The sequence below is a fragment of the Ictidomys tridecemlineatus genome, chromosome 3 (genome assembly GCF_052094955.1).
Source record: "Ictidomys tridecemlineatus isolate mIctTri1 chromosome 3, mIctTri1.hap1, whole genome shotgun sequence".
NCBI lineage: Eukaryota > Metazoa > Chordata > Mammalia > Rodentia > Sciuridae > Ictidomys > Ictidomys tridecemlineatus.
This window is the reverse complement of record NC_135479.1, coordinates 133,734,646-133,749,280: the sequence shown is the minus strand read 5'-3', so window position 1 is coordinate 133,749,280 and position 14,635 is coordinate 133,734,646. Positions and strand designations below refer to the sequence as shown.

At 39.3% G+C, this 14,635-nt stretch overlaps 1 protein-coding gene across 12 annotated transcripts in view; it reads right to left on the bottom strand.

The window, feature by feature from the left end:
- Positions 1-14,635, bottom strand: part of Lpp (LIM domain containing preferred translocation partner in lipoma) — a 644,616-nt gene that overhangs the window by 14,677 nt on the left and 615,304 nt on the right. For all 12 annotated transcript variants that reach the window (XM_078043842.1, XM_078043841.1, XM_078043843.1 and 9 more), the window contains 2 exons: positions 7,843-8,021; positions 2,021-2,141 (listed from right to left, as the gene is read on the bottom strand). In XM_078043842.1, coding sequence (XP_077899968.1) covers positions 2,021-2,141; positions 7,843-8,021 — 300 coding nt within the window. The remainder of the gene's footprint in view (positions 1-2,020; positions 2,142-7,842; positions 8,022-14,635) is intronic.

Here is a 14,635-nt window from a genome sequence, read left to right as displayed (position 1 = left end):
AGCAGCCACAGTTATGTTCCACAGGAAGTGGGGCTTTACCAAAAAGAACAAGTGGATGGACATACTGCCATTTTACAGGCTTTTAGGAAACTGGGTAAAGGAAATAGAGCTTCTTTATCACAGTAAAAAGAAGAAGGATTTTTCATGGATGGCATGGTTTGAAGCCTTTAATGAGCTATATGGTCTATAATCATTGGGATACCTTAAAGCACCCAGAGTCAACCACAGCATCGGAACCATCAATGCCTGGAATCTTAAAGCCAATGGAGACTGGCAGAGCAGCCAGTGCAGCCTCTGCACTTTGCACATGGGAAATGGGAGGAGCAGAGGGAAGTGGTCTGTCTAGTGTGACACAGAGTTCCTGGCAGGTCTAGGACAATGGCTGGCTCTCTTCTAATTCAGTGTTCTTTCTGTTTTATGGTTTTGTTTCTAAAAATTTCTCAGCATTTTAAAGCAAACCTAATTTGTACAGCTGCCATTTATTCTGAAGAGGAAGGTACATTTGATGCAACTCTTTGTGCAAAAGCCAAGAACATCTAAAAGGCAAAGCCTACTGGTGTGTGCATCAAGAATGTGAGGAAGGCTGGGGATGTGGCTCAAGCGGTGGTGCGCTCGCCTGGCATACGTGCGGCCCAGGTTCGATCCTCAGCACCACATAAAAGATGTTGTGTCTGCCGAAAACTAAAAAAATAAATAAATATTAAAATTCTCTCTCTCTCTCTCTCTCTGTCTCTCTCTCTCTCTTTCCCCCTCTTTAAAAAAAAAGAATGTGAGGAATGTCGGAAGCTCTTCTCTAAGCCTCAGTTTCTCCTCTGTAAAGTGATTCTAAGGTATCAGTTTTTAGCAGTCATAATTCAGGCCATGTTAAAGATAATGGATGGCTGTTGTTGTTCTCTTTACTTCCCCAGTCATAAAACCTTGTTTGAAAGCTGTTAGCTTTTTATTATCTCTTCTCATGTTAAGGATGGAGAGAGGCATGAAACTTGGGCTTTAGGGCAAAACAAAGCACACTGCATAAAACAGATGGTCAGTTTCTGCCAGGGCAGTGAGTGGAATGAATGCAGTCCCCGAGAGAGCCAGGGTGGTCCTCAGAGCCCTGCCAGCTGGTGTCCTGGGGAGATCTCGTAGCCAGACTAGACAACCAATCTCATGTGGATGTGGGAATAAGGAAGCCCATTATTATCTATCCCAGATAGAAGAAAGGACTAAGTGCCAAGCTCTGCAGAGATACTAGTAAATAAAAACAACAACAACAACAACAACAACAACAAAAAAACTGTGGCAAAGAAGTGGATCCAGGTAGAACTAAGATAAGAAAATGTTTTAAAATTGCTATCTGAATGTGGTAGCCTTTCAATATTCAAATTATAGGACTTGCTGCATTTTGCTGTATTAATAGCTACCTGACTCTTAGGCCTCAACCTACTTCCTCTGAGAAGATTCTCTTGTTACTTCAGCCTGGATTGCAGGTTAGCTTTATGTATTACCACACTACCTATCATCTTTAGCAGTTGTCTGACCTCTTGTTTTTAAGTGCCTACTCAATGCTTGCTGATAAATAAATGAATCTCCATGACCTCAAACAAGAAGCTCCAACCCTTCTGAAATAAATGACTTCTTATCCTTTTCAATGGGTAACAATGGCATCTCTACCCTATAGAAGTAGAAAACCAAAGCCATCAGAGTCAATGTTGAACAGTCATATAATAATAATGACTCCACTTCTAATTAAATAATTAACAATTTACAATGTCCTTTAATATACAGTTTTGTATTTCAGTCTCACAGTTATATATGGGGTAGTTATGAATTTGAGCCCTTGGACAAGTGGAAAAATTGAGACTGAAAGTGGTAAGGTGACTTAGCCAATGTCATTTGTAGTACATGCCAGTATCAGATCTAAAACCCAAGTCTGATAATACAGGCATCAAAGTATTTCCAGATTTTATGAACCCTCAGCTCTGATAGGCCTTTTAAAGCCTGTCACACCACTTCAGGGTGTGCGGCGCCCACCACAGACCTCACAGCGGTAGCAGTGCACGTGGAAGTCACGATCCAGAGCCACAATACGGACAGTCTCCTCCTGGCCAGGGGCTGGCATGATAGGCTCCTTGCACACGGAACATCGAGGGGCAAACTTCCTGAAAATGGAGAGATCATTCTGATTAGATACTAAGCATAGATCCTGATCAAAAGTGAGACACAGAAGGAAAAAGAAAAGATGAAAGTCTGGATTTGGGATGCCTGCTCTGCATTTCCTGTGTGACCACAGCGAGTCACTCTACTTCTCTGGGTCTGCTTTCTCCACTGTAAAATGAGAAAGTTAGACTGTTGAGGTCCCACTGGAGGGTACATACTGTGATATTTGATGAGGTAGAAGAGTGAGTGTGGGATTACTTTGCAAGAAGGGCATCACTTTTCCACAAAGCATGTGGCATGTAATACAACTGCATGCAGACTCCTGACATAAGCCCTAGGCTAAACAGAGGGAAACAGGTCCCAAAGGCCCAATCTTGGCTTTGACTTTGGCTTCTAGATATTTTTTAATGTATTCGTCAAGCCCTGGACAAATATTCTAAAGTTGGTATCTTTGCCTCCTTTCCAATCATTAGAACCTCTTTCTTGGAAAGGAGTCTTAAATTCCAAGAACCAACACAAGAAACCTTATAGATAGCCCTTCAAAATAGCAGAGGCTAGTGAATTGAAATACACGTTTCATCAAACATAAAATGGCCAAATCTGCATTCTCTACATTCTGGTTTTGTGAAAATTTTGTTTGAAAAGTTGAAGAGCTGTCAAGTTCATTGCACTTAAAAGGATTTTAGCATAATTAAAGGCTATGCATATATAAACACACACACATATATATATACATATATATTTAATAAACATATACATACATGTACATTTGCATATATTTTTGAGACTTTTGGTGAAATAATTTCAATATTTCTTAATTTCTTAATATGACCTATTGTCCCTAACACTTTTTCCCCCTCATAACAGATTATAGGCTGCAAATATAGGTCACTCACCCATCAGTATTTCTGGAAATTTGGAGTGGCATTTATAAGGTGTGAAATGAGATATTATTTGAAATGGACCTGTATAAGAACTTAAGAGATTTTTTAAAAAGAAAAAGAAACCGGGCAACTCAATTTTTTCATGGTAATCGTTTCAAGATTAATGATGTTAAAATTTATCTATTTGTAATGAGACTTAAAAGGAAATAATGATAGTAATCTAATACTTTGCAGAGCACTTTATGGTTGTCAAGGCATTTTTACATACATTATACTCTATATGTACATATTAATTTTCCTGGCAGCACCCAAAAGGCATCTGTATGGCTGCAATCTAAATAAATATGAATTAAGCAGGAGATCAATTGATTGCTATGAAAGAAAAATTAAAAGGATCATGGTAGAACTGCAGTAGTAATCAGAGTTATTATAATTGGTATTTTATGTAAGAAGCTTATACCGTGGCAAAAAAATTGCTTTGGACTACCTGATTATTTTTGAATCTGGGTCATCAGTAGTGAAAAAAGCAGACTTCTGATATCTACTGCAGAATTTCTTTTCCCCAAACCCATTGGGACTATAAACCCTGTAAGCGCAGAAATGTTTTTTGCTTATTATTTTATCTATTAGCGTCCCCCAACTTCATAAGCAGAATTACTTACTCTTCCAGGATATATTTTTTAAATCCAATTTATCTTATTTTTGTAGTAATTATGTACACCTCTTTGGGGGTCATCACTAATCTGTGAGTTCCAAAGGATGTGACTTTGCTCCGTCTCTGACTACCAAGACTGGTCCAGAAAGATAAAATCTGAACACTATTTAATGAAGTATCGGCCATATTTCTCTATAAGAAAGATGTTGTTTTGGCTTTTATGTTCAATCTTCTTTGAAAAGACATAAACTGTACTCTTTGTTGTGCTCAGTAATGATTCTTTTCTACCATTTGGCCTCATTTCCATGATGGGCAATAACAAAGTGAAGAGAGAGGAGATACTCCACAAACTTCCTGGGCTGGCAATTTTAGAAGAGCTCAAAATTCCTGGTGGTGTCTCTCAAGGCTAAGTTCACTGAGTGAACAATAACCATAATAATAAAAATAAACTTGATGAGAACCCTTTTGATGATTGTAGCTGCCATTCATCGAATGCTCATCACATGCCACATTCTGTTACGTACTTCATCTACTTAATATTACTTTCTATTGACAGTAACATTATGAGATAGTCCTTTTATCATTTCTACTCTACAGTTAAGACAGCAATGATCATTTCTCATATTCAACATATTTCTGGCTATCAACAAGTGGATGCTGATTAAACAAACAAATGGGTCAGTGTGATATCCCTACTAAGAGAGCAAACAGAGTGGAACAAAGCCTCAATGCACTTGAGTCTGTTTTCTGGGTTTCCTCACTGCACTGATGCTGGAAATATAGAAAAAAAAAAGGAGGGAGGATCCTAGCACCCTGAGAGGGAGTCCTATATATTCCTATATTTGTTCTGTTAATATGGGTGTATGTGTATGTATATGTATGTGTGTGTGTCTTAGTTTTTTTGCTGCTGTGCCTAAAAGGATCTGTACAGAACGACAGTGGTAGAGGAAGAGTTTATTTGAGAGCTTATGGTTCAGGGGTCTTAGTCCACAGAAGGCTGGCTCCATTCCTCAGGGCTCAAGGTGAGGCTGAACATCATGGTGGAGTTTGTGGCAGATGGAAGCAGCTCACATCATGGTGGTCAATAAGCAGAGAGACAAAGTCCACTCTCCAGATACAAATATATACCCAAAGCCATGCCCCAATTCCCACCTCTTCCAGTCACACTCTACCAATTCAGGGATATAACCCAATCATTTCTTCTTCAAACTTTCTTGCATTGTCTCACATGTGAATTTCTGGGGGATACCTCACATCCAAACCATAACTGTGTGTGTGTGTGTGTGTGTGTGTGTGTGTGTGTGTAATCTAACTCATTTCAAAAATAATTTAAGGTGGGTGCTGTAAAACTTGATATATATATGTATGTTTCGCTACAAATCAGGCAGTGGTAGGTACTATCTTGTGCAGAATTCGGAAACTTATCCAGATACAGAGAGGAAGGTATGAATTCCAACGTGGGGATAGGAGGGGTGAGATCAGAGAACTCTTCTTAGAATTAATGGTAATTGGATTTGGGCTGTAAGAATGGCCATGTAGGTGAAATGGGAAAGTGTGTGTGTGTGTGTGTGTGTGTGTGTGTGTGTGTGTGTGTGTGTATGTGTGTGTGTGTGTGTGTTGGTGTGAGTTAAGTTGGTCTGCCAGGGAACTGAGTTCACAGTTGTATCTGAATTGACACTTGTGAAAGAGTTTATGCCCAAAGGGATGGGGACATAAGCCAACTTTGACCAGAGATGGTTATATAGAGTGCGCCCATTAGCAAGGCCTCAAGATTCTGCACTTTGAATGACAAGCTTCTGAGATACCGCTTTTGAGGCCTTGCCAGTAGACATCCCCTGCATTCCCTGTCAGGAATTTCCTTGCTTCCTGCTGAATTCACTCTTCAAATTCTGCTTCCCTGAAGCCTGCTGGTACCAGAGCCACTCCCTGTCTTCTGTCTCCCTGTGTTTGTCTCATGGCGCTGCCTTTCTGCCCTGCAGTACTGTTATGTATGCACACTCTGCCCTCCTCTTGGCAAGCTCCTGGCCCACAGGGACTTCTTTCTGTGTATGTCTGTGCAATTTCTCCCTCGTAACTCTTTCCTTCAGCACTTAGCACAGTACTTGGCACACAGAGAGTTCTCTGCAAGTACAAGTTGAACTGAATTGAAATGTTTTCTAAAAGTCCACAAAGGGAGATCCATTAGAAGGATCAAAAATACTCCCCCCTCCCCCGGCCCAAATCTCTCTGAAGGAAGTAACTATGTCCCTGGTCCACCTCTCCTTGGCCTCGCAGTGCCAACCTGGTGCTGGAGACTTCTAGCTGCTTTATGCTCTAGTATTTTCAAGGCTCAGAAGAAAGTGTTTTGGAAAATGTTCTCTAGTTTTTCCTCTTGTAAATGGGGAAAATATCAAAAAGACTCCACTCCCCCCATACAAACCTGCAATTATTCAGACAATATTATATAAAGAAAGAATTTATATTTTAATATACTAACTCGTGCAGAGGGGGGATAGCTGGGGTTTCAGTTTTCTTTAGCTGATCAAGTCTGCTTTTCTGAAGCTTTCAGACCCACCCACTTACGCCACCAGTCGCAAGTCTCTAATTATGCTCCCCACCACTGGAAATGAAAGATAAATGGCATAGATATAAACTTACATTTGTCAGAATTGATTTCCTGTTTTAATTGAGGGGTGTAATACATCAGTCTTTTCCAGCAACAGAAACATGTGTGCTCTGATTATATCTATCAGTCTTTCTTGGATTAGGGTAAGTCTAAGAAAGGAATGAAACAGTGACAGAAATACACTCCCCATTGGTATCTTTTCACTTCCCTTAAATAGATGCAGGTTTTTTTTTTTCCATGTGTAATTACGAGCTAAAAATATCAATAACGTGAAGTACAATTTTTATGCTGTGACTGCCCTTTAGAAGCAAGCCCTTCCTTGTCTAATTCAGGTTGAGAATTTCTGCCTCTGGGTTCTTCTTCTTTTCTTTTTAATTCATTCAGCCTTATATCTTTTCATGAGGTTTTCACTTTCTCTGCTACTTGGAAAGTAGTCAGGAAACTTATTTTTAAAATATGAGGCAAAGGTCCCCAAACTGCTTGTGGAAAGTACCTCCTGGCTGTTGACAATCAACAGTGGTGAAAATGAACCCACAAGACTGAATATTTGAAGGCCATAAGACAGACACCCAGTGGTGAGTAGCGCGAGCCTGTCTCTCGGACAGCCTCACCAGTCCTCTGCAAGGCCATGCCCAGATCTTCAGAGCCAAGTATGAAAAAAGTCCATATCTTCCATCAGCAAGAGGCAGCAAGAGCTTTCATAAGGACCTCAAAGACATGGAACGCAGGTCAATTAACCCCCTAACAAACTGGCCAAATAAATGTCAGGAAAATACAAAATGGTATGATTTTCTCAGAAACCCCAGCTATCGTAGAGGAAAGAGCGACCTATCAATGAGACAAAAGAGGAAGGGGGACTTATTTTTTCCAGGCCCATAACTTAGCGGCCGTGATCTTGAGGTTCCACTTTCTAACCCTCCTCAAAAGGCCACACAATATGGCACTGATCAATTTCATCATGAAAACATCCTAGGAAGAGAAGATCTTGGTTGGGGAAGAGGTTAGGAAAAGCCACCAACATGCTGGCAGTGGCATGAAGTTGCCTCTGGGTATCATATGTGAGAGGCTTGCATTAGTGAGGGGGATGCCTGTCCTCTGTGTCTGGCCACAATAACCTCCCATCTGTACAGTGGTCGGGGTGTAGATGCTCTCACAGTTGAGAGGCTTTTCTAAGGTTTCATCTACAGACCAAATTGAAGATCTCAGAGAAGTAATTTGCCCAACGTCACACCACTTGTTCTTGTTAGGCCAGGATCTTGCCTCTTTCTAATACGTACACTTTGTGGTAGAGTCTACGTTTTCCACAACTAGAGCCACATAAAGACACCATGGACAGGCCCCAGAGAAGCCTTGAAACAGAGGCCTGAATGGCTGGTCACACAGATTACCTGATATTCATTCTTTCATTAGATGAGGGGGTGAGGAACTATGCTCCTTACAGGTCTCACTAAATCCTGAGAGTCTACAGCTCTGAGAGAGAAGAATGTGCAGCCCAGATGGCGGGAAGTAGGAATAGAGGACTGGCAGATTGGGTGGGTGGGGGGGAGTGGAGTGCCTACTTGTGGAAGTCCTCAATGCAGTGAATGAGTCCGCCAGCATCCACGGTGAATGGGATGCCATCCAAGCTGCGGTGGCACATCACACAGGTGAAGCAGTGAGGATGATAGGCCTTCCCGGTGGCACGGAGAATCCTCTCCATGATGGGCTTGGAACACACGTTGCACTGCTCCAGAGTATTCTGAGGAGGCAAAGATACTGATGTTAGGGTGGGGCTGAGAGAGCTCTATATGAGTTTTTTTAAAAACATACTGGCTCACTTGCTTATCATTATATTTGGAGAAAGGCAGAGTGCATCTTTATTACAGAGAGAAGAAAACACAATCAGATGGATCAGTGACTTTTCTAAGGTCATCCAGGTAGTGGGCAGCAGATCCACATTTAGACCACAGGCTTTCTGAATCTTACCTTATTCCACTACAGCAAGGGGGATAGCAAACTTTTTTGTGAACTAAATATTTCTGGTTTTGTCATAACAACAGAATTTTGTTGTTCAAAAGCAACTAGACAAGGGAGCATGGTTATGTTCCAGCAAAAGTTTATTTACAAAAACAGGTGATGGGCTAGAGGTGGCCCATGGTTGTAGCTAGATCATGGAACCATAATACACAGGCACTCCACCTGCAAAATGCTTTACTGTTACTTCTAAAATGTGGTTCATTATCAAAGACTTGCAAGGGGTATATCAAGGCTCCTTACTTTTTAGAGAGTGGTCTGTCTGATGAATGAGACAGTCATACTGGCTACAAAACCCAAATCAGAGCAATGAGGCTTCCAGTCACTTAAGACTTTAATTCACACCCCATCTCCAAGTTTAAGATTCATGAACTCAAGATAGAAATGTTGAAAGTAGTGGGTGGGAATTAACAAATTCAATTAATCCGGCTTTAAAAATATGCTGAGGTTTAAAAATACACACCACCTTTAAAACATCCCATTTAGTGAGTCAGCACTCAGAAGATCAACTGTTAACTTTCCATCTCCTCCCAGAATCCTGTGCTTTCACCAATTAGTCGATTCACATGTAATATTTTTTATTCCAATGGAACTATCTGGACTGAATCAATGGAATCTGGAATATACATAGGGTGTGGATACCATTAGAAACATGCAGAACCGGATGGGATGTGGAAATTGAGGAACTGCCCTCTTACCATAAGAATCTTTAAATGACTGTGAGGCAAGACATGACTGTATGAAGGTCATTAGTGTCCTGATACCTACAGGTCAGAGGGCTTCCTCGAAGGCCCTACTTGGAATGAACTGATTCTTTCTCTTCCTTTCCTGAATACTTTATCCATTTTGCTTCCATACTTACTGTGTGAACTTTTAAAACACATTTGTGCACATGTCTACATCTTCTACTAGACTGCAATTTCATGAAAGGAAAGAGACTATGTCTTAAAAATATTTATCTGTCCCATATTGCACACAGAGTATCACTGCCTGGAATTAAGATAAGTCAGGAAGAACATGTGCAGAAAGAATGAATGGAGGAATATTGTTTCACTCCACCCTGGCAGCACAGTGCTGCCCCCACTCTCCTAGCTCTGGGATCTATCCCAAGATGAATTGGTAAATCCATCATCATCCTCCCGTCAGAGCTGCGGTTGCCCGAGCTTCTGAAATTGCTTGGTACGCCTCTGGCCACAGTCTAAACTCATGGAAACTATTAACCTATTTTTTTCCCCATTTTGAAGTGGTGAAATTAAAATAGCAGAAGAGCATAGGATGAGAGTCTGGAGCTGATGATGGTCTGGAGAAGGAGGGTTCTGTTTCTTTTCTGTACTGGAGATCTGAGCTAATGTGGCTAGAAATTGTCTTCCCAGGGCTTGTGTTTGTTTTGCTTCTCTGTGTTTTTTTTTTTTTTTTTTTTAAATCTAGCTCTATAGTGGAGTTGAACAAACCAGAAAATGCTTGATCAGAATATGTTTTTGTTTACATTGAGGCTTGGCTGCAATTACTCATTTACTCAAAACCAGTGGCAATATATAAGGCTTAATGGTTTCTAAGGAAAAACTTTATGGCCTATAGAAGCTCTGCTCAAAGCACAGGTAATCTGAACATTTATGCTACATAGGAAAATAAGTGCAAAATATACCTAAAATCTGCCTATCACAAAAGTTCCCCCATATCAGAAAATGAAAGTTCTAGAAAAACAGTAATCACACAGATTGGGCTAGTAAATGATCATACACTAACCTTCATTAGCCACCTTCCTCTCCTCTGTTTCTCTTTTTCAGTCTCCAGCTACCCATTAGTAAGTACCCTTAGGCAACTTTTCTGAGAGAAAAGGTAGAATCTCTCATGGTGTCAGGAAGAAAAGCACAAGAGTTCCTACGGTCCATGCTGCCATCTCACAGGTGAGCAAACACACCTGGAGAGCCGATCAGCTGGATCTGAGTCATGGAGCTCATGAACTGTAGGGGGGAGTGGTATCCTAGTGTCCAATAATTCCAATACATCAGTGGTACCCTGACTTCCAATAATTCAGAGAGGGGTCTGACAAATTCATGAGGTTCCCACACAAAGGAAGAGAGCTGGTAGATGAAAAACATGAATTGTCCTGACTTTGTCCACATACACTAGTATGATCTCTTGGGTATAAAATTCTTTTCTCTAGAGCTTAGTTTTCTCAATGGTAAAATGATGATCAATTCCAACTCTGCAATTTTATTGCTGTTATTTATTAGTATTAACAACACAGGAAAACAGTAAATGTTTCCATTATCAGAGATGTACTAGAAACAACTACATAATTCCTTAACAGAGGTTGGGGGATGGGGGTTATCTGTCAGAAACCTGGACTATGTTACCTTGACAATGTGTTTCCACTAATAATTTTAGAAATTGCTAATGATAGAATTTCTAGCACCACAAAGAACACCTTCTTATACATGGTTGTTTTCTAGACAGACAAAAAAAGTTACACTATATATATATATATATATATATATATATATATTTACTTTTCTAAGTTGGAATGGTTAATAAAAACAGCTTTGAAGAAAATGGAAAAACTTTAATAGAATAATTAGAAAGGAGATATCTCTTACATATGTCTATTCAAATCAATCTTGTATGTGGAACAGGGTGCCATGTTTGATAGATGGGAAGTTGAGATGAAACTGTACACACTCCAGCTTAAGAACCTTCAAAATCAGCAGAGGGCTTTGTGACCTTCATTGAGCCCTTCCCTTATGGACTCCACTTTCCAGCTGCCACATTGAGCTGTTTGGCACATTTTTAATAAACAAAATTCTTCTATAAGCTAAGACTAGCTCATTTCCTTTGCCTAGAGAATGTCTTTTCATTCCTCAAACATGAAGCTCAAATGTCATCTCTTCTTAAAAAAAAAAAAAAAAAAGAAAAACCAAAACCAAAAACAAAACTTTCCTATTTCTCCTTCTGTTATATTACAAATAAAACAAGTCACTTTCTCCTCTGATTTTATGGTGCTTCTCCTATGGCACCTCTAGGTTCCCTTCCCCATGAAACCAGATTCGGAAGTTGTGTAGATTCTGAAACAGAGATTTCTGTACAGAAGTTATTGAGGAGTGTCCTTGTAATCACTATCTGTGGGAAAGTACAGAAGAACCTGGGTGGAGAGGAAAGAACTTGACAGCTGGGATTGCCAGGAAGAAATGTCATTCAATGGAGCTAGAGGGTAGGGCTTTTATATCCCTGCATCTACCAATCAGAACATACAGGTTATTTCCAACAAGGAAGTGTGATGTTGGGTGATGTGGTTCCCTTCAATTGGGGATAATTCTCATGGAGGGACCCAGCTATGAATGAAACCTGTCAATGCTGCCGGCAGCTGGGAGAATGACAGTCTCATGAAGAAGCATCTGGAGCTGGGTGTAGTGGCACATTCTTGTAATCCAGCAGCTCAAGGGGCTGAGGCAGGAGGATTGCAAGTTCAAAGCCAGCCTCAGCAAAAACGAGGTACTAAGCAACTCAGTGAGACCCTGTCTCTAAATAAAATATAAAAAAGGGCTGGGGATGTTGCTCAGTGGTTGAGTGCCCTGAGTTCAAAATCTGGTAACCCCCCTTAAAAAAAAAAAAAGTAGTATCTAGGCAGCATACTATGTCATCACATCATCCACAACAGTAACCATCCTTGCCCAGAGCCTACATAGTAAGAAATTGGTAATCAGCTGTGTGAGGTCCTATTGCCTAAGCTAAATAAAGAATCTAGATTTCATTCTTTTTGTAACAGGCACTGTTTGAATTTTTTTTTTTTTTTTTTACAGAAAATGTTTTAGGCAGTTATTCCAGTGAAGGTATGGTTAAAATGAAATGATTTAAGAGTAGCAGAGAAGAAGCAAGAAATTAGTCGTTAAAAGGCACAACTTTTCTGAAATGATGGCGATGCATTTGCGAGAAAAAAAAACACAAAAATTTAAGGAAAAAATAAAAAGAAGATCACAAACAAACCTTGAACACAAAACTCGCAAATGCAACTGTTTTTAAATTAGAGATACAATCTGGTTGTAGCTTTTCTATCCTTGGATGTTGTATAAATAACTTTCCTAATTCACAGGCAGAAGAACTGGAAGAATCATATGAATATAAATGAAGCATATAGGCAACATAAACATAAACTACTAGTGAGATGATAAAGAAGATAGGACTATTACTATAATTAATATATTACAGAAGTATATATGTGACCAATGTTGAGTATTTTCAATGAGGAAACATAGTATCTGAAATTCAGAAGACTCTAAAGTAATTGTTGTCATTTAGATATGCTAAATTCTTATTTCATAAAACTAAAAGGTGGTCCTATATTCAGGGTTTTTTTTAAAGGTAAAAAAATAGTATTGTGAAATAGTATCTTGGAATAACAAGGGGTAACATCTCATGTTTTAGATATAATTTTGGTCTTTGGATAAAAAGAAACAGAGAAAAAGAGGGAGAGTTAGAAAATATTAGATCTTAAAAAGTGTTCTTTAAGATTGATGTAGTCCAGGAGTTTATAACTCTCCTCATGACTCCCTCTGAAGCTTTTGCTTAAAGAAACAGTTTGTCAAGGAAGCACATCTAAAGGAAGTCAAACTCATTTTGGGCTGGAGAGTGTGAAAGGGTGCAGCCTGGAGGATTTGCATTGCACAGTTTGAAAACCATGAGTTTTAATTCCAGACTCAAGAAAATGAGACAAAGATAGCAAATACAACTGGTGTAGATTGAGGGTTAGAATACATGCCTCCTAATTCCCTGTCCAGTAGAGAACACTTGTGTTAGATCACACTATATCTGTTCTATGTTTCAGTAGACATAACTCCACATTGCAAATAGAAGGCACTCTGGCTTACCACTTGCGAGTTACATACAAAGTAAAGACAGAAGGCATGTCAAGATCTTGAGTTTGTCTCCCAGATGCCTATAGTATAAGATGTAACTCATTATGGGATCCCCGGCATCTACAACAGTGTGCTTGCATAAAACTGATGCTCCCTATATTTTGGTTAAATGATAAAGTAATAAACTCCGGATGAGTACTTTACATACAATATAATTATTCTGAGTAACCATAGAAAACAATTCTCCAGTTCAAAGATTCTCATCTGGCAAGCTAAGACACAGTATGCTTCAAGTGAGTTCCAGGGATACCATATCTGGAAGGGTTAGGAGGGGCCAGAGGTTTCCAGAACCCCTGTGTGGTCACCTTTGATCAGGAGAAGCTTCATTCATTTACTCCTGTGTGCTGAATGAATACCATCATTTTCCACAGGAACCATGATATGAAAAAACCTGGGAGGTGCAGATCGAGTGCTGGTATTCCCCTCAGAATGGCAATGGGGTTTAGTAAAGAAAGAATAGAACTATGACTCAGCAAATTTCTCTTGAAATGCCACGGTAATTACTTAAATTCAGATAATTATATTACCTAACTTCATTATGTAATATAAACTGATTCTATATTTTGATTCTGAAAATCAAGAAGACCTCTCAAATGATGGCAGTAATTTTGAGTTTCCATTGCTGATGAAGACATCATTTTATCTTGGTGGTTCTCCTAGTGAGCCTGGAGTACAACACCCTCCACACCTCTGCCTCCCTGTGAAGCATGCATTTCTTGAAACAAGTTTTTCTGCTCTTTGGAAATGCCCTCCACCTATATCTATATCTTAATCAAAATCTGTATTGGTATGGTATCTGTGTCTAATAGTGTTTCAAAATAGACTGAAAAAAATGGTAGCAAATTTAATGTTTTCCTATCTCTATGACTGTAATTTTCTAATCAGAATCAAAATTCCTCATTTACAGATGAAAATTCTAATCTTACTAGATAGGAAAATTGTAAAAAAAAAAAAAAAGACAAAAAACCATCTGTTAGATAGCATCAAGTACTTAAAATTTATGTTCTTTTGGCATTATGATTCCCCTTCCTCACAAAAATGATAGCTATGAAACACCTGAAAAATTATACTCTGCATGCATAATAAGAATTGTAATGCATTTTGCTGTCATTTATTTAAAAATAAAATCAATTAAAAAATAAAAAATAAATTTTAAAAAAGAATTTCAACTTTTCTTTCCAAGCATAACTTTTTGTATCCAATGCCTAAATTCTTTTTCAACAAACTTTCCATAAGCTTCTCTGAGAGCAGATCTGACTCCCCATTTATTCTAACATTGCAGAAAACCTGGAGAGTTCAGCAAAGTGTTGAAGATCCTGGTAGGTTTGGAGGAAGAGAAGACAACCCACCATTCCCGACCTTAGAGGTTGCCAATGTAATGGGAGAGGTAAACACATATATGAAGAACTGATTCCAGGCAAAGGAC